General features: G+C 46.9%; 1 protein-coding gene across 1 annotated transcript in view; it reads right to left on the reverse strand.

Moving 5' to 3' along the window:
* MRPL45 (mitochondrial ribosomal protein L45) overlaps nucleotides 1-19,188 on the reverse strand; it is a 189,403-nt gene that overhangs the window by 105,351 nt on the left and 64,864 nt on the right. Inside the window, exon 4 of the mRNA XM_040329829.1 lies at nucleotides 15,341-15,439. Coding sequence (XP_040185763.1) covers nucleotides 15,341-15,439 — 99 coding nt within the window. The remainder of the gene's footprint in view (nucleotides 1-15,340; nucleotides 15,440-19,188) is intronic.

Raw genomic sequence — 19,188 nt, forward strand, 5'->3', positions numbered from 1 at the left:
TAAGTTGCTCTGGTCAGATGAGACCAAAATTTGACTTTTTGGCCTAAAAAGCAAAAGGCTATGTGCGACAGAAAACACTGCACACTGCCCTGCACATCCCCACCGCGAAACATGGTGGGATGCTTTTCTTCAGCAGGTACTCGGATGCTGGCCAGTTGATGGGAAGATGGATGGAGCCAAATACAGGGCAATCTTAGAAGAAAACCTGTTTCACCTTCCAGCCGGACAATGACCCTGAACATGCAGCCAGAGCTACAATGGAATGGTTTCGGTCAAAGCATATTCATGCGTTAGAATGGCCCAAAGTCCAGACCTAAATCCAATTGAGAATCTGTGGCAAGACTTGAAAATTGCTGTTCAGACTCTCTCCATCCAATCTGACAGAGCTTGAGCTATTTTGCAAAGAAGAATGGGCAAACATTTCACTCTAGATGTGCAAAGCTGATAGACACATCCCCAAAAAGACTTGCAGATGCAATTCCAGTAAAAGGCAATTCTACAAAGTATTGACTCAGGGGGGCTGAATACAAAATGCACACCACACTTTTCACATATTTGTAAAAAAAACATTTATTATTTTTCCCTTCCACTTCAATATTATGTGACACTTTGTGTTGGTCTTCTCACACATAAAATACATTAAAGTTTTGGGTTGTAACATGACAAAATGTGGAAGGGGTATGAATACTTTTTCAATGTACTGTATGCTTGTAGATCACAGCCAAGCAGTGTTCTTCCCATGACAGATTAACAACAGAAACCATAGAACATAAAGTGACCGTTAAACAGATACACACTACATTCCGGTACCCCTCAATTTAGATTACATTGTGTTACAGAAGGTAAATGTGAATAATTAGTAGGACTCAGTCTGGAGGCTGAAATTGTGGATAAATAAATTGCACAATGTACGGTATGTACAGGTTTTAACATTACAAATATGACCTTGTTCCCTCAGAGGGCAGGAACAAAAGGAAAAAACAAAACATGGACCCAACCAGTCAAGGTCCCGAAGATAAATGAAAACACGGTACCAGTTGTGTCAAGATTGGGGCGGGGGAATGGAAGTAATCCAAGGGGGTGGAAGGGGCGGGGAAGAAAAACATTCCTCCACGCCATCTTCTCCCTCAAAAAAGGGCAGCAGGAAAGAAAAAAAAGTGGATAACAAAAAGGTACAGCTCGACTCACGATGCGTAAAGGATTCAACAAGGACCAAGGGTGGCGGGCATTAAATCTTGTTACTGCGAGGAACACATGTAGGCCGTCCAAGTATCCCCAAATATGTCTTCCCCTATTATAAAGGCATACCTGTTAGGCTTTCCATGGAACCAATATCAATAAGCCTAGAAAACCAATAACTCAAGGTTGGTGGGCACGTTCGTTGCCATAAAATCGGGAAGGCAGGCAGAGCTGTCTTCAGTGAATGAACAATCAGTGAGTGTTTGTAGCGACGTTCATAAAAATGGTTTGGGATTGAAGATTTGTAGGCCAGTTGGATAATCCTGCTTTTTGTTCTTTGGCGAGTGAATTCAGCTTTCCGTTTTTCTATGTAAGGAGGCACAAAATATGGGGTGCAAATTATTTTTTCATTACATAAAATGTTTTAAAGGGAGTCAGTGGTCGAGCATAAGGGCCAGAGTCTGGGATCGTTTGCAGAAAATGGAGCAACCGACAGGCTGACTGTGAGCTCATCCCTGTCAGGTTGCATAGTGCATGCAACTCGTCTGGCCCGTCTCCATCAGATATTGGAGCGGTCCGTTTTCAGTGCCTTTGGTGGGTATTTGTACTTTCCTTGCATGTTAGGGTCTCAAAAAATGAGATAGGCCGTCAGTACTTAAGGTGTGATCAATTTTCAGATATTGGCACCATAGCTTGTGGACTCTATACCTTTCACAAAGACCAAATAATATACACAGATTTGGGTTATTTTTTTACCAAAGATATGTAGCAGTATAAGTTTTGGCCAGAATTTAAGAAGAAAAATTACCAATTTGCTAAATTCTATAACAGAAAACTAAGAAAATGCATTTTTTTCTTTTATGGCGCCAAAAAAAAAAAAAAAAAACCCGGAGGTGATTAAATACCACCAAAACAAAGCTCTATTTACGTGGAAAAAAAAAGGACAAAAATGTCATATTAGGTACAGTGTTGCATGACTGAGTAATTGTCATTCAAATTGTAAGAGCACCGAAAGCTGAAAATTGGTCTGGTTAGGGAGGGGGTTTAAAGCGGAGGTCTGCGGATTTTTATTTTTTTTAAAAGTCAGCCGCTACAAATTCTGCAGCTGCTGACTTTTAAAATAAGGACACTTACCTGTCCAGCGCGCCGGCGATGTCGGCACCCGAAGCCGATCTACCGCTCGACTCTCGAATGCTGCCACCGCCATCTTCGGCAAGGGAATCAAAAAGTGAAGCCTTGCGGCTTCACTTCCTGGTTCCCTACCGACACAGGAGGGGGGAGGAATCCAGACAGCGGAGGTTCCATTTTTGTGTGGACCTCCACTTTAAGTGCCCAGTGGTCAAGTGGTTAAATAATAGGATTTTTATTACAGCTTACCTGTAAAATCCTTTTCTTGGAGTACATCACGGGACACAGAGTCTAGTACTTACTAAGTGGGTTATATGTTCCACCTTCAGGTGCTGGACACTGGTGTAATCAATTAGAACAGGAAGTTCCCTCCCTATATAACCCCTCCCCATACTGGGAGCACCTCAGTTTTTGTCGCAAAGCAATAAGTGTCCCAATATCCCCAAACAAGAGGGGTGGGAACTCTGTGTCCTGTGATGTACTCCAAGAAAAGGATTTTACAGGTAAGCTGTTATAAAAATCCTATTTTCTTTATCGTACATCACGGGACACAGAGTCTAGTACTTACTAAGTGGGATGTCCCAAAGCAATGCTTACTGAGGGGAGGGAGACACCATCAACGCAGACCGCCTTCAGACATGAGGACCTATAATGCTGCCTGCAGCATACTGCACCAAAGGCTGAATCCTCCTGCCGTCTTATGTTCACCTGATAGGGATTAGTGAACGCAAGCACAAACGACCAAGTTGCGGCCTGGCAAATCTGAGTCATAAAGGCTTAGTAATGCACCCCGCATGAAGTGCTTACTATCCTGGTAGGGTACACCCCAACAGAAACAGGGGGAAGCCCTCTCTTTAAACCCCAAGCCTGAATAATAACCTGATCAATCAACATTTGACAACAGTTGATTTAGACGCTGCCTGCCCTTTCCTGGGGCCACCTGGTAGCGCAACAACATCAGTTTTCCGTATCCGAGCAGCCGCTTCAGATGGGTCTTGACCTCTCTTACTCTAACGAGAGAGCGTGTAGCCATTTTAATAGCTAAACACTGCCCACCCACATCTAGGGTCTTCTGGCAGCAAAACAACACGTTGGGTTTCTATATCTGAAGCCTTGAGATAGATCTTTAACTGCTCTCATCTCTATTGATGAGAAAAGTAATAACCTTTCCTTCCGCGGAGCAAGGTTTTGAAAAAAATGATTCAAATGAACACTAGACCCTTCTAGTAAATAAGGTTGGGTGAGGATTTACCGTCACCCTTCTTGTAAAATTAATTAAGTATGGCTCTATACAAAGAAAGTTGCCAATACTCTCTTGTGGCGGCATCCGCGACCAAGAACACCAGTTTCCTCTTTAGAAGAATGAAGGGAATTATGGTGCATCAGCCCAAGGTGCTGACTCTGTAGACCAGCAAAACTAGATCCAATCCTCCGAGCACAAGGGCGACCTAACTGGCGGACTTATACACGTCACCCCTTGTATAACGGCCCGGATCAAGAGTGTGACACCAGCGACCTTTGAAAATATTGACAAGGCCAAGATCGGATCCTTGATGGAACTTAAGGCTAGCTCCATCTCCTTTCCAATGTAGGAAGGCAATAATTTTACCTATGACATACAACCAAGGATGCCACCCCTTGGTTTCCCACCAGGAACATGTGCCTTCCAGATCCTAGGATATCAAGGTAATTGCCACTGATTCTGAAAGCCCCGATCCTCAAGAATGCGGGCTATAACAGCCAGACCATTAAAACCCATGTATGCAAGACAGGATGTAACCCTGCGAAGCAGGCCTGGACAAGCTGTAAGGGACCCTGGGTCCTCTACTATCACCTCTGCTGTCCCTGCACAGTAAGGTCGTATGGGCTATACCAGAGCAATCAGGCCAGCTTCCGTTCTCCTCTGATGTTGCATGGAAGCCACGAAAGTCGCGGCACTGTGGGGGAGAGAACACATAAACCAGCGACAACTGGTCCCCCAGGATCACTAACACATCTGTCCTGCATGCGGGTGGATCCTTTGTCCTTGACACAAAGCTGTTCAATCCCTTGTTGAACCTGGACGTCAATACCCTTTATGTACAGGGTACCGTTTCTGTGACATTTGATCAGAAAAAAGTCGGGGTGTAGAGGACAATCTCCCGGACACAATTGTTGACGGCTCCACTGAATCGCCTGCCAATCTAGCATTCCATGAAATGACGATTGTCAATAGGCAAGGCACAAGCTCCTCCCTGGTAAACAAAGTAAACCACTAGAGAGGCATTGTCAGATTGTATTCCGACAGAACAACCCTGTAACCTAAATGTTCAGGCCCTTAAGCCAGATGCTCCATCCGTAGCTCTAGAAAGCTGATGGATAAGGCTCACTTGGAGCTTGACCACCTCCCATGGGCAGTGGTCTCTTCCAGGCCTGGCCTTTATCCCTAGAGGCCAGCCCTCGCAACCGCCACCTCCCAGGTAACGGGTATGAAGGATATTCCCCTCTGCCAATCATTTAGTTAAGAACCATCAACTGAAATTCCAGCATATCCCTGGGACCAGACTCCTTGGATAATGCTAGGTTAGGACCCACTCGTTCCAGGCCGACAGAATAATGTTTATATCAGCCTTGAATAAAACTGAGCATAGGAAACTGTCTTGAATGAAGCCAGCATATTCCCTAACACCTTAAGCAAAAGGTAAAACGTAAGGAACTGTTCCTTGTTGTGAACACATAAACCAGCTTTCTCATAGCGATGATCTTGTCTGAGGCCAAAAACTCTCCTTTTTGGGCTGTGTCCCACACATTCCAAGCTTCTTGTCAATGAAAGAATGTCCCTCTAGACTGGGATCTTAACCCAAGAGTTCCAGATACTTAACCAAGCTGGACTCCCCTAGGTCCAACCATGTTACTGACTGATCCGTCAGCAGGAGTTTGCCTCTGTATGCCATTACTGCTATACCCTGGGCCTTTAGACCTGCTAGAGGCAGGCCCTAGAGCCCTATTAAACCAAGCACGGTGGCTAACCCAAGGGGCAAGACCACCAACTGGAGACAGGGCTGTTCCCCTGCGAAATACAGACAACCTCTGCAGTCCCATGTAAATAAACACATATGCAAATGACTCCCCATATGTGCATGTGGCAAGCTTTAAAGCCATATGCCTCTATGGAAGCGTGTGTTCATGGAAGCGTGCGATCATGGAAGCATGAATTCATACAAATATGTTTTAGGCAAAAACATAAAGGGGGAGTGCTGTATACACGTATACATATAGCATGTGAGCTATGAACAAGCATCTTGCAAGCAAGTATGCGCTCTGAACGTGTTATCCTGCAGACACGTATTCCTATGTAAGCCCAAGGAATTCTGTATAATTAAGGAAACCTAATTATCATGTTTCATTAAGCAACCACGCAAAATCTAGGCAAACATGCATCCCTATGCGATTCAGCATTTTTCATGCGATCAAACATCTTATGCATTTTAATCACTCCTGTGCCGACAAGTACCCTTGTGTGACCAAGGACTCTTGTATGATCGAGCACCCCTGTGCGATCCAGCATCTTAACGCAATTAAACATTTTAATGCGATTTTAGGCATCTTGTGAAAACAAGCCTCTCTATGTGATCAAATATCCCTGGGTCATCAAGGACTCGGGTTGATCAGGCAACCATGTGTGATCCAGCTTCTTTATGCATTCAAGCATAATATGCGATTTTAGGCATTTCTGCGGACACAACCTCTGTGTGTGACCAAATATGCCTGGGTAATCCAGGACTCGGGTGATCAGGTAACCCTGTGTGATCCCGCATCTTTATGCACTCCAGCATTTTTATGCGATCTTAGGCATTTCTGTGGAAACGAGCCTCTCTGTGTGACCAAAATATCCTTGGGTAATCAAGGACTCGGGTTATCAGGTAACCATGTGTGATCCCGCATCTTTATGCACTCAAGCATTTTTATGCGATTTTAGGCACTTTGATGTGATCAAGCATCCTTACGTGACCATGTAAAATCATACAAACAAAAACATGTATCTTTATGAATGAATGAAAAATTTATAAAGCGCGGCACATGCGAACTGAATCGCTTCTGGGCGCTAGTTGTTCGTGTCTCATGACATCAAAAGAGCAGAGTCTTGATCTGTCTTCTGAAAGTCAGGTGGTTTTCCTCCAACCGAATGCTGGTTGGAGGTTTATGTGATCAACAATAAAACATGCTCTGTTACTTGTTTTTACCCCACATGTATATTTAACATTCCAAACTCATGTATTTCATGCAAACATGCGGACTGGTAAATAGGCAGTTATGCTCTGTAGATGTGTGTCTCCGCAAACCTGCGACGTTAGCCATGTGCACCAGCAACTGTGCATCCCCCAGTTGTGCATTTGGTTAGCCTGAAGCCAACACCAGGATGAGGACCTTAAGGAGACAGAGGCTCTGGCCATCTAGGCTGATGGAAATTATATGAAGCTTGAATCTCTGAAAAGACTGCAACTGCAACTAGAGCTTGTGGGGCTTCTGATAGCTTCTCCTCATTAGGCTGCACCTGTTACCTGTCCTCTGACAGTGAACCTTCATCCTCAGGTCTTTCAATCCCCTTGTTTGAGGATTTAGAGCAAGGAAAGGGGCACACCCTGTTTTCTGTTTGTGAGGTTGCAGTTAACCTCTTATAGACCCATAAATGCAATGCAACAAAACATATGCAGGAGTGACTGCAATGTTGGGGGAGGCTGCAACGCCTGACAGGGCTGATAGCTCATTATGTGAGCTGTCTTAAGTCTCTACAGGGGAGGATAGTATCATGCAAGCATGATAAAGGGCCACCAGATTCAGGTGGCGATACCCCTTCCTACCCCTGAACCCTCTTTTACAGGGAGACAAAAAAGTCCTAAGCCAAAAGCAGAGGAACTTTACCCTGGTGCATCAACAGCTGAACTTAGTCTAGCAAAATAATGCCTGCTAATCTGCACAGCTAGATGCTGAGTAGGCTTCTTAGATGAATCTGTATCCAATCCACACAAGGTGCTTACGTGCCCCAAGCTATTGTGTCCCCTTGGCTTTACAGAGCTCTGACGTCTGGGCCTTTTGAAGGGACAGCCCTGCGTCTGCACCATGAGCCGGCAAACACGTGCGCCAGCGGCAACCACATCGGAGACCGTGGCAGAGCCTGAAGCGGAGGAAGTAAGCCGCACCATAGATTAGCTAACCTTGAGCTTCTGTTCCTGGAAAGCATGGTAAGCGAAACACCAGATGGCGCCAGCTCACAAAAAAATATTTTTTTTTGCCCCCCCCCTTCCAAGCCAAGTCGCCAGGACCCTATTTCTAGTCGCCATGGCGACCTGGCGCCCGGTATTTGTCGAGCCCTGGGCGAGACCCATAGAAAAACCTACTGTCGAACCAAGTTCCGTAGGTACCTCCTCTTACCTTTCCACGCCGCAGGGTGTTGCCAAGCAAGAGGCCCAATCTTCACCCTTCACCGTGGGTATTGTCTCAGACCTTCAGGGACCGGGGTCCATGGTCAGGAACACCACACCCCTGGACCTATAAAGCACCCTGGCAGCAGAAAAACATTTGGTCCTTGGTAAGGCACAAAGTACTGGAACCCAGGGTCCAGCCCTCCGAAGAGAGGCATTATAGGCAAAACCTTGTTCTTCGTACCGAGGCCCGGGTACCGTCCACTTTGGCTATGAAGCACCTTGGACGGATCCGGATTCTATGGAGGCTTTTTACATCAAGCATTAATCCCTCAAGTGGAGCTCCTCAGAGCACATGTTCACTCGTGACCAACACCTTAGACACTGGCGAAAAAAAACTGAGGTGCTCCCAGTATAGGAGGGGTTATATAGGGAGGGAACTTCCTGTTCTAATTGATTACACCAGTGTCCAGCATCTGAAGGTGGAACATATAACCCACTTAGTAAGTAACTAGACACTGTGTCCCGTGATGTACAATAAAGAAAACATGGTGTGCAGAGAGACAAAGAAAGATTGAGGAATGTGCATGGGTAACGCTTGAATTAGATCTAGAACCCGAAGCAACAGTGTCATTTTGGAAGCATTACAGCGTCTGAACCAGGTGAGGGTTGAGCCCTTTTTGAAACAAACTTATTTTAGTTAACAAAGGGCTGAAATTGGCCTCATATATAGTGTAGGTGAATTCAAAGCAACATCAGTACTGAGGCATCTCTTAGCAGACAAAGTCCAATGAAACAGGTAAGATTACTGTAAGCGCATCACTTTACACTGGGTGAGTATTATATTCGCAAGGTAGGTAGAGAGGTCTCCAGCTAAGTTAGGAAGAACAAAAGATTGTCAGCGTACGCTGTGATCTTGTGTTCCATGTGCGAGGGGTAGAGGCCTGTCAGAGCCCACGTACACGGGACGCTGCTTAACGTACGTTCAGAGGCAGTTTGACGCTTTTTTCAACTGCCCCTGAACTCGTTCAATGTTATCCTATGTGACCATGTACACAGTCTTGTTTATTGATGTTTTTAGACAGTTGCGTTTAACAGCGTTTCTTTGAAAGCAAAAAAATGGGCTCAGACGGTGAAGAAATGCACGCTTCAGATGCCAAACGCGACTAAACGTGGTAACCCGCGTTTAGCAGAGTTTTGTTTATAGGCGTTTTACTTTTTCGGCCATTTAAAAAAAAAAACCTTAGTTAGACTTACCGGTAACGGTATTTCTACGAGTCTTTCAGGACAGCACTTAGAGAGAGAGCGCAGCTCCACCCACTTCCCAGGAAACACTGCAGCCATTGCTTTAAATTCCGCCCACTTCCACCATGACCTCAGTTGTTAACGAGTACCTCCGGCCATGCTGAAATTAGATAAGCAGAACATAGCAACCATACACATTAGCATTTATACATTAACCTTTATAATACAAAGGGAGGGTTATCAGTGCTGTCCTGAAAGACTCGTAGAAATACCGTTACCGGTAAGTCCAACTAAGGTTTTCTCACCTCGTCTTTCAGGACAGCACTTGGAGATGATAACCGAGTACTTACTCTAGGGTAGGACCACCGCTTGCAGGACTTTCCTGCCAAAAGATTGCTCCGCTGCTGCAAGCAAATCCATTCTGTAATGGCGAGTGAATGTAGAAAAACTCGTCCACGTGGCTGCTTTACAGATATTTTCTGGTGAAGCTCCAGCTCGTTCCGCCCAGGATGTTGCCATTGCCCTTGTAGAATGAGCCACCACTCCCGTGGGAGGTTCTATATCCATGGCTTTGTAAGCTTCATGGATAGCCATACAAAGCCACCTAGCTAAAGTGTTTTTGGAAGCTCCATAGCCTTACCGAGCTCCCGAGAACAACACAAAGAGAGAATTTGCTTTCCTAAATTCACTAGTGATCTCTAGATAGTGTACTAAACACCTTTTCACATCTAAAGTATGAAAATCTCTTTCTTTCAGACCGGATGGATTTGGACAGAATGTAGGAAGAACTATTTCTTGTGTTCTATAAAAAGCTGATGCTACCTTAGGCAGGAAACCCGGATCTGTCCTTAACAGAACCCTATCTTGGAAGATGGTCAAAAAGGGTTCAATAATTGACAAGGCTTGAAGTTCACTGACTCGCCTAGCTGAAGTGACTGCTACTAGCAAAACCAACTTCAATGTCCAAAACTTGAGTGAGGTCTCTACAGGTGGTTCAAAGGGTCTTTTAGTCAGACCTCTCAGAACAACTAATAAATCCCATTTGGGAAAGAATCTAAACGGTACAGGCCTAGCCCTGGCTAAAGCCTTAAAAAACCTGATAATATAGGGATCCAGAGATAACCTTCTCTCTAGAAAAACCGAAAGTGCAGCAACCTGAGATTTCAGAGTGCTGGCTGCTAAACCCTTGTCCATCCCGTCCTGTAAAAATTCCAGGACCGACAAACTACTTAAAGGAGGACAATCCTTGGATTTACACCAAAAATTTAAAAATTTCCAGGTCTTAAAATAAATAGCCCTGGTAACTTCTTTCCTGCTGCTAAGCAAAGTATCAACTAAACGTTTGGATAATCCCTTACTCTTTAGGATTTGCTCCTCAGTAGCCAAACCGCAAGCTTTAGATGACTTGCGTCGGGATGTAGAAGGGGACCCTGGAACAGTAAGTCCTTCCTGACTGGAAGTAGCCAATGAGCCTCTATTGCTAGGTCCAACAGGGCTGAAAACCAGGGCCTCTTGGGCCAATAAGGGGCTACTAAAATTAGAGTCGTCCTTTCCTCCTGCAATTTTCTGAGAACTAGCGGGATCAATTGAACCGGGGGAAAGGCGTAGCACAAGCGGAAGGACCAACGCTGGGCTAACGCATCCAGTCCCTCTGCTTGGTCCAGCCTGTTGAGGGAGAAAAAACGTGGGACCTTTGTGTTGGTTTGAGATGCGAACAGGTCTATTTGGGGAGTTCCCCACCTGTCCACTATTTCCTGAAACACCTCTTGGTTTAGGCTCCATTCGGACTCCAGAACCCTCTGTCTGCTCAAAAAATCCGCCAGATGGTTCAGGTTGCCCTTCAGGTGTACCGCAGACAAGGATGCCACGTTTACTTCTGCCCAATATAGAATTTTCAAGGCCAGATTCAGGAGACACCTGCTTCTCGTGCCCCCCTGCCTTGAAATATATGCCACCGCCGTGGCATTGTGGGATAGGACCTGGACATGTTGACTCTGAAGAACTTGACTGAAGGCCCCTAGTCCCATGAAAATGGCTCTCAACTCCCTCCAATTGGAGGATCTCCTGGAATCCTCCCTTGACCAGGATCCCTGGGCCATCTGGCCCTCGAGATGGGCGCCCCACCCCCAGGAACTTGCATCCGTTGTTAGGATCTTTGTCGTGGGGAAGGTCCATAACAGACCCAGACTCAGATTTGCTTGAGTCCTCCACCACCAAAGTTTTCTTTTTACCTGAGGTGGGATCAAAAACTGTTTTTCCAGGGATTCCCCGAAAGACCAGTTTTGAAGGATCGCCCGCTGGAGATCTCTTGCATGGAGACGGGCCCACTGAACTGCTGGAATAGAGGCTGTGAGGAGACCCAGAGTGGGCATAGCTGTCCGGACAGTTACTGGGAGATTTGTCTGTACTGCCTTTACTGCTGCTTGTACTTTGACAATTTTTTCCTGAACCGAGTCTATGGAATACCCCAGAAAGACTATCGCTTGAGAGGGAACCAGGTTCGACTTTTCTTTGTTCAAAATCCAACCTAGTTCCTCTAAATGGGACCGAGTTCTCCTCAGGTCTCTGAGCAACCGATCCTCTGATTTGGCAAACAGCAGGAGGTCGTCCAGGTATGGGATCACAGATTTTCCCTCCAACCTGAGTGGCGCTAATGCTTCTGCCACTACCTTCGTAAAAACTCTGGGGGAGGAGGAGAGCCCGAAAGGGAGGGCTCTGAACTGAAAGTGTTTCACCTCCTTCCCCGTCCTGATCGCCAAGCGAAGGAAGCGTTGCGAAGAGGCTCTTATTGGGACATGCAGGTATGCATCTCTCAGATCTATCGAAGCAAGAAAGCATCCTGATGGGAGAAGCTTCCTTACCGAATAGATGGAGTCCATCCTGAATTTTTTGTAACGGATTGACTTGTTCAGGATTTTTAAGTTCAGAATCAATCTGAACTTTCCTGACGGCTTCCTCACTAAGAACACGTGGGAGTAACACCCCAAACCCTCCTCGTGCTGGGGTACAGGAGTGATAACCCTTTGTTGAAGAAATTCTTCTATTAGTGTCATCATAGCCTGAGATTTCACCTGATCTCTGGGCAACTGAGTCACATAAAACCGGGACGGTGGATTCTCCGAAAATTCCAGTGCGTAGCCTTCTGCGATCACTTTGAGAACGAACGCACTGGAAGTCGCTACTTCCCACTGTGGGAGAAAAGACAAGGACCCAGGCTTGGGGGGCTGTCAGCTAGGTAAAAAGCTGGCTGTGCTGAGCTGGGTTGCTGATCGGGGGATGGTGGAGTCCTCCAGGGATAAGGGGGGATAATCCGGGAAAATTCTGCACAGTTTGGTGGCGTTTGCAGGGCGTATGGACGGCGCGCCGGTAGGCCGCGGACTTTCCTAAGGCGCGGCGGCCGCGAAATGGCCTAGGCTGGCGCGGGTGTGTAAAAGACGACCAAACACGCCAAAATTAAGCCAGGGGGGTGGCGGGGGTATGCCTCAATCGTGGGTGGCCGTGTGGGGGCGATGCAGGGTAAACAGCGAGGCAGAGAGCCGCAGTGAGGGGCCGGTGTGACGGCTGTCCTGAGAAGGACGGCCGTCAATGGTTCCCCGGGATGGAAGGCCCTGAGAGGCAGGGTCTTACCTGCGGAGAAGAGGGGGTCCAAGGGGAGAAAGGAGCTGGTCCTGGGATCTGCGGTTTACCTCATGCAGCACGAGGTATGCAGAGCCTACCTAGCTTCTGACTGTCTGGTCCCTGGTGAGAGCAGACTCGTAACGGAAGGTCCGGAGCGCCCTACTCCACCACTGACACGGACTGACTCAACAGGTAGGAGATAAGGGATAGTGCTACAGGCTCCCTTCCCCCTTAAGGGGCAACAGGAGGGACACAGAACCCAGGAGTATGGAAACCGCTGTCTCCTACCTGGGTCAGGCTGGTGCTTGTGGCTCCTGCTCCCGCCACCTCCGCTGCTTCTACTGGCTCCATGTCTCCCAGCGTGTAGCAGCCGTCCGGTTCTTCCATTTAAATCTTCAAGGTTAACCTCGTTGCCACGAGGACCGGAAGTGCACCGCCAAGGCCGCCTCCCCCTCTGCGCTCCAGCAGCTGGAACCGGAAGCTGCCGCGCACCGCCGGAAGTTCCGCCCCCCCAGAAATGACGTTGCCCGCCATCCGGAACGGCTCCACGTGAACCCGGAACAGTTACCTGACCTGCTCCCTCAGCCCACGCTGGCCGCCTATGGGAGCAGACACCTCCAGCAGTCTTCGCCCTCGCCGGGCTCGAGAAAGGGGAGAGCACCGGAGCATCCCCCACCCGTCAGAGAGGATGCTGGGTCCGCCTAAATGAACAAAACCGATAGCAGGTATGCCTCTGCCACCTCCACCTGGAGAGAGTACAGCACACCCGTGGTTCCCTGCAGCGCTTCCACCATGGCCGGAGGAAACACAACAACGAGGTCATGGTGGAAGTGGGCGGAATTTAAAGCAATGGCTGCAGTGTTTCCTGGGAAGTGGGTGGAGCTGCGCTCTCTCTCCAAGTGCTGTCCTGAAAGACGAGGTGAGAAAATTAAAACGCTTCTAAACACAAATGCGGCAAAACGCCACCAAACGCGGCATGTAAACGCGGCAAAACTGACGTTTTAAACGTGGGTTACTATCTGTAAGGTTAAATCATTCAGGAGCAGTTGTAAAAACGTCCTGTGCACATGGAGCCTAATTGATGGGTCCGATCTCACCTTACACAGAAACTATTCAAAAAGTCAGTGAAAATTATAGGGGAAAGTGCACAGCCCTAACGGGTTCAATTAGACAGAAGAAAATAGTCAGAATGGGTTTTGTTGATCTTCACTGCTACCAGAATTTACACAACTGTCAATAAGCTAGTCATTAATAACTATTTGGATGCTCTAAAATCCATTAGTCGGATATATCAGGCATTATAGCAGGAAATTATATAATGCCTGTATGGTATGCGATTCCACAAAACAGATTATGACTCTGCTCGTCTTCTTCTAGCCCAATACTAAAGTGGCAAAAACTTAATCTACAAACCATTCATAAACCTGTTATAATATATGTTAATATCATGTATCTACTTGAATTTACACTATATTGTCAAAAGTATTGGGATGCCTGCCTTTATACACACACACAAACTTTAATGGCGTCTAGTCCGTAAAGTTAAATATTGAGTTGGCCCACCCTTTGCAGCTATAATAGCTTCAACTCTTTGTGAGGGCAGGCACTGATGTTGGGCAAGAAGGCCTGGCTCGCAATCTCCACTCTAAATCATCCCCAAAAGGTATAATAATCTCCCATCCACCAAATGATTTGGACCAGTGCAAAAAGCAAGGTCCTGACCTAAAGCCGATAGAACACCTTTGGGATTAACTTGAGCGGAGACAGCTGAAAAAATACAGTTTAGCCCTCTTACCCCCAACCCCTTGGACACTTTGATTGGCTAGTTCACCTCTATACACACCCTCTAGAGCAGTGATGGCGAACCTGGGCACCCCAGATGTTTTGGAACTACATTTCCCATGATGCTCATGCACTCTGCTGTGTAGTGAAAGGGTGAAAATTTCTGCTGTGTAGTTAAAATCTACAGCTCTGGAGCTCTTAATTTTTCATCAAAACAATGCTCACATACCAAATCGTGTTGTCTATTATTGCAATAGCTTTAAAGCGGATGTGCCACGGGAAAATAATATTAAAAGCCAGCAGCTACAAATACTGCAGCTGCTGACTTTTAATATTAGGACACTTACCTGTCCTGGAGTCCAGCGCTGATCGCAGCAGAGCACGAGCGATCGCTCGTCTCTCTGCTGCTCCCCCCTCCATCCACGCTGAGGGAACCAGGAAGTGAAGCGCTGCGGCTTCACTGCCCGGTTCCCTACGGCGCATGCGCGAGTCGCGCTGCGCCCGCCGATTGGCTCACACGCTGTGTGCTGGGAGCCGTGTGTTCCCAGCACACAACGGGCGACAGACGGGAAGTCAGAAAAACCCGTCTTTCGCCCGTAGCGTGTGGCCGGAAGTGGGTGCAAATACCTGTCTTTAGACAGGTGTCTGCACCCCCCTCCCCCCTGAAAGGTGTCAAATGTGACACCGGAGGGGGGGAGGGTTCTGATCAGTGGGACTCCACTTTAGGGTGGAGAATCGCTTTAATAAAAATATGCTTCTATTCACCTTTTCTTCTTGTCTTTTCATTAACATTTAATAAATGTTAAGAGGATAGATATACACACATACATATGTGTGTATATCTATCCTCTTAACAATGATTAAATGTTAATGAAAAAGACAAGAAGAAAAGATGAATAGAAGCATATTTTTGATATGTGGATGTTGATGGAACACCACACACAAAACATCAAAATGCATTAATACTAAAGAAAACAACTTCTTACTGAGTTAGGTGATTGTGCGCAGCAATGAAGATTTCATGAGCTTTCTCTGGAAAGGTCTTGGTACTGAAATCCTCATCATAATTTTTTACTTTCCGAATCCTGGAAAAAAAAAAAAAAAAGCATAAACTTAGAATTTGAAAGTCATGGAATAGTCAAAGAAATACACAGTACATGACTGCCAGCATAGGGCCCTTGAATTTGTTTACACATCTGTGCTTTTGTCAGCTTGCATTAATAAGATGTTACCCTAATGGAAAAATTGTTGCTTAGAATCATCACAGGGCACTTACATAACCCTGTCCTTTGTGGTTGGATCAGGGAATATAGAGATTTGTGAGCCTCCACAAAAACAAAAACACAAAATTAGGGCTATTTCACATAAAGTGCAAGGCAAGGACCAGAATTTTTGGCATTGGCAGAACACTTTCCAAATGTAGGTGAAGTCACCTCCCTTAGGTTCCAAACAGGATCAACTACATTACTTATATTCCTTTAACCTTTTTTATGCGCTTTGGTAGAACATATCATCCAGCCTACTGAGGCAGAAGGTCATTTGCAAGCCAACATTTAGTTTGACAGCAAAACATACAAATGTCAAATACAGTGCACACTGGTCAAGAGACAGCGTCTGCTTATGCAGCATTCACAAATCTCAAGTTTAAGGTTGAATATATTTTTATTATGATTTATAAGCGTAACAGAAGAAATGTTCACAGGACAACAAAAACAAGCAAGGGAGATTGTTTAAAAATATATTCAATTCTGAATCATTCAAAGCAGAGAATGAAAATAACCTAACTAAAATATGGTCAGGGGAGGACTGGCAGCCTTAGGCCTGGGGGGCAAGTCCAGTTAAGTGGCCCATAGACCCGATGGAGGCAAAGTGATGAATTGTGAAAACAGTCTAAGATTTTTCATGATCACAAAGGTGGGGGAGGGGGAGCAGGGAGAACAATATGGGCCCCCCAGGGCCTGTGGGGGACTTGTACTACCATGGCCTCCAGAACTAAACTGCAAGCAAGTCCCTGTATGAATCCTTCAGAGCTAAGGCCCCCCCCCCCCTGCAACTAGTGAAAGACTACAAGTGTCCCCTTAGATCCCACAGGTTCATGCTATGCCCTGTAGTCCTTCACTAATTGGGGGGGTGGGAGGACACATCCTTAGCTGAGGGGTTTAAGCTGGGACAGTGGGACCTGTAGTCTTTCACTAGTTAGGGGGGCAGGGGTGTGTGACACATCCTGAGCTCTGAGGGGTTCATGCTGGGACCTTAAGTCCTTCACTTTTGGGGTGTCACATCCCCAAAAGTAAAGGACTACAAAGTCCCAGCATGAACCCTGGCTGAGATTTAAGGATGTGATCTCCTCCTCTGCTGCTGGCTCATGCTCCCATGACACACATATATGTTCGAATTCATTCACTGCTCCCAGCCTCACTGGCAGCTTGACTCTAAAGAGGCATTTCTGGCACAGTCAGTCAGTGACAGTTCCCTTCCCTCAGGCAGGCTCCAATTCCACATGTCACTGCACAGAGAGAGACCTCACTCGATTCTCCGGCCTCCGCAATCTCACCTGCTGGATTTGGCGATTCTCAGCGTGCGGAGTGAGGCTGCCTGTGTCACTGTGTTGGAGCGGAGGGGAATCATTGGCCGCGACGGAGCCAGCATTAAACACAAATCAATCGGAGATACCGGAACTGACGGCAGCTAAGACCAGGAGATACAGGAACTAACGTCAGACGTCAGTTCCTGCATCTCCTGGTCTTAGCTGCCGTCAGTTCCGGTATCTCCGAGCCATTTGCGTTTCACGCTGGTTCCATCGTGGCCGATGGGCAGCAGGACTATTCTTCCCAGGTGACAGTGCAGCTAGTACAAGGCAAGGCAAGCCTGTACATGTCACACAGGCAAGTGTAAGGCTGTAAACTGCTGATAGTATATAATTGATGTATGTATTCTCTCTGGCAAATATTCATTTTATATATTCTGTCTGGCAAATATTAACTTGTATATTCTCTGGCAAATATTAATTTATATTTTCTCTCTGGCAAATATAATATATAAAATAATTAAAGTACCACCGTCCCCGTGAGTTTGCACGCAGAAGGCATACGCAAGTCTCGCCCCCATATTTAAATTACGTTACGTTTTTGAGAATCGTGAGAGAATCGTGATCTTCATTCTAAGCAAAAGAATCGTGATTCTAATTTTTCCCAGAATCGTGCAGCTCTACCCCACTCCACATGTCACTGCACAAAGAGAGACCCCACTCCACATTTCCCTGCACAGAGAGAGACCGGGTCCACATTTCCATGCAGAAAAAGCAGGGGCGGCCTGTCCATTAGGGGCACCACCCCCTTGTCCAGGCCACTCCCTATATGCTTAATGGATAGATTCATGCGCAGCATGAATTTATCTATGATCGCTGCAGCCTCCCCATACAGGTGTCTTTTTACGATGCCAGGTGTCTAAATTACAGCAGCAGGGCTTTTTTTTAAGCACCTGATTGAAGCCATAGGCTCTAATAGGCTTCAAAATAGTATGGACTCAGAGCGCACCCAGGTGTGTTAGAAAAGCAAATTAATATTTGCTTTTCTAACACTAAACCGCCTCTCCGCCAATCGGGAAGAGTGGGTCTGATACCCATCACCTGATTGGCTGAAAGGACAGGCCCCTCCTATTGGATGTCTAGCAGGAGGAAAAGCATGGAGGAAGCATGGAGAACACAGGAGCCGCTGCCTATACCACAGCTCAACGCTGTCACCTGACCCACCACCAAGATGGGGTAAGTGTCGGTCAGACAGGGAGCAGGCGGGGTGGGGTGCTGGTTAAATGCCGATGGGGGGGAGGGGGTAACATTGGCTGCATTTGATGGGCCACAGTGAGGCTGCAATTGATGGGCCACAGTGAGGCTGCAATTGATGGGCCACAGTGAGGCTGCAATTGATGGGCCACAGTGAGGCTGCAATTGATGGGCCACAGTGAGGCTGCAATTGATGGGCCACGGTGAGGCTGCAATTGATGGGGTTTTTTTTCAGTATTTTTTAGTTTGCACCCCCCCAAATAAAATTTGAGCACCAGCCACCACTGTCAGAGAGAGACATCGCTCCAGAGTCCGCACAGAGAGACCACTCCTCATGAAAATTGCTTGATTCCTTTATCAACATAGTAAAGCCTTGTACACACCCCTAAGGATGAGCTCTGGCGTGTTCGCAAAGCCCACGTGCAGAGCCCGCCAGGAAGTGCCGACTTCCTGGCGGGCTCTGCACGTGGGCTTTGCAAACATACCGGAGCTCATCCTTACACATGAAAAAAAAAAAAAACTGACAGCCCTGGTTGGAGCTGCTGAGCATGAGCAAAGGTGACCTGAGCATGGATCACTTTTCAGCAGAGTGGCAGTGCCTGCTGCAAGTGTGTACAACCCTTGCAGTGCTTATGTACACAGTTTTCCTTAGCCGCAGTCCTATAGGCTTCTTTTAGGTTGTGTGTTTTTGCTGCAGTTTTCTTTATAGTGCACCAAAGATGCAGCCATTTTTGTGCACTTTCAGAAAATGCAGCAAAAATGTGCAAACTAATAGAAGTCTATGGGACAGGGGGGGGGGGGGGGGGGGGAGATTATGTAACATGCAGGAAGACAGTGAGATCACCAACACTGCAGCCAACCTACAGCAGACCAGTGTGAGCCCAAATCATAGTACATAGGACCAGGTACGGCACAGGCTGCTTAAAAAAAACATCCTTATCTGCGGGGGGGAGAGGAATTTGGGAGACGGGGGAGAGGCCGGTCACAGCTCACTCACTTGGAAGTAAGGACCCAGCAGGCAGAAGGCTCACTAGCTCGGTATCAGCTTCCAGA

The sequence above is a fragment of the Rana temporaria genome, chromosome 12 (genome assembly GCF_905171775.1).
Source record: "Rana temporaria chromosome 12, aRanTem1.1, whole genome shotgun sequence".
In the NCBI taxonomy this organism is placed as follows: domain Eukaryota; kingdom Metazoa; phylum Chordata; class Amphibia; order Anura; family Ranidae; genus Rana; species Rana temporaria.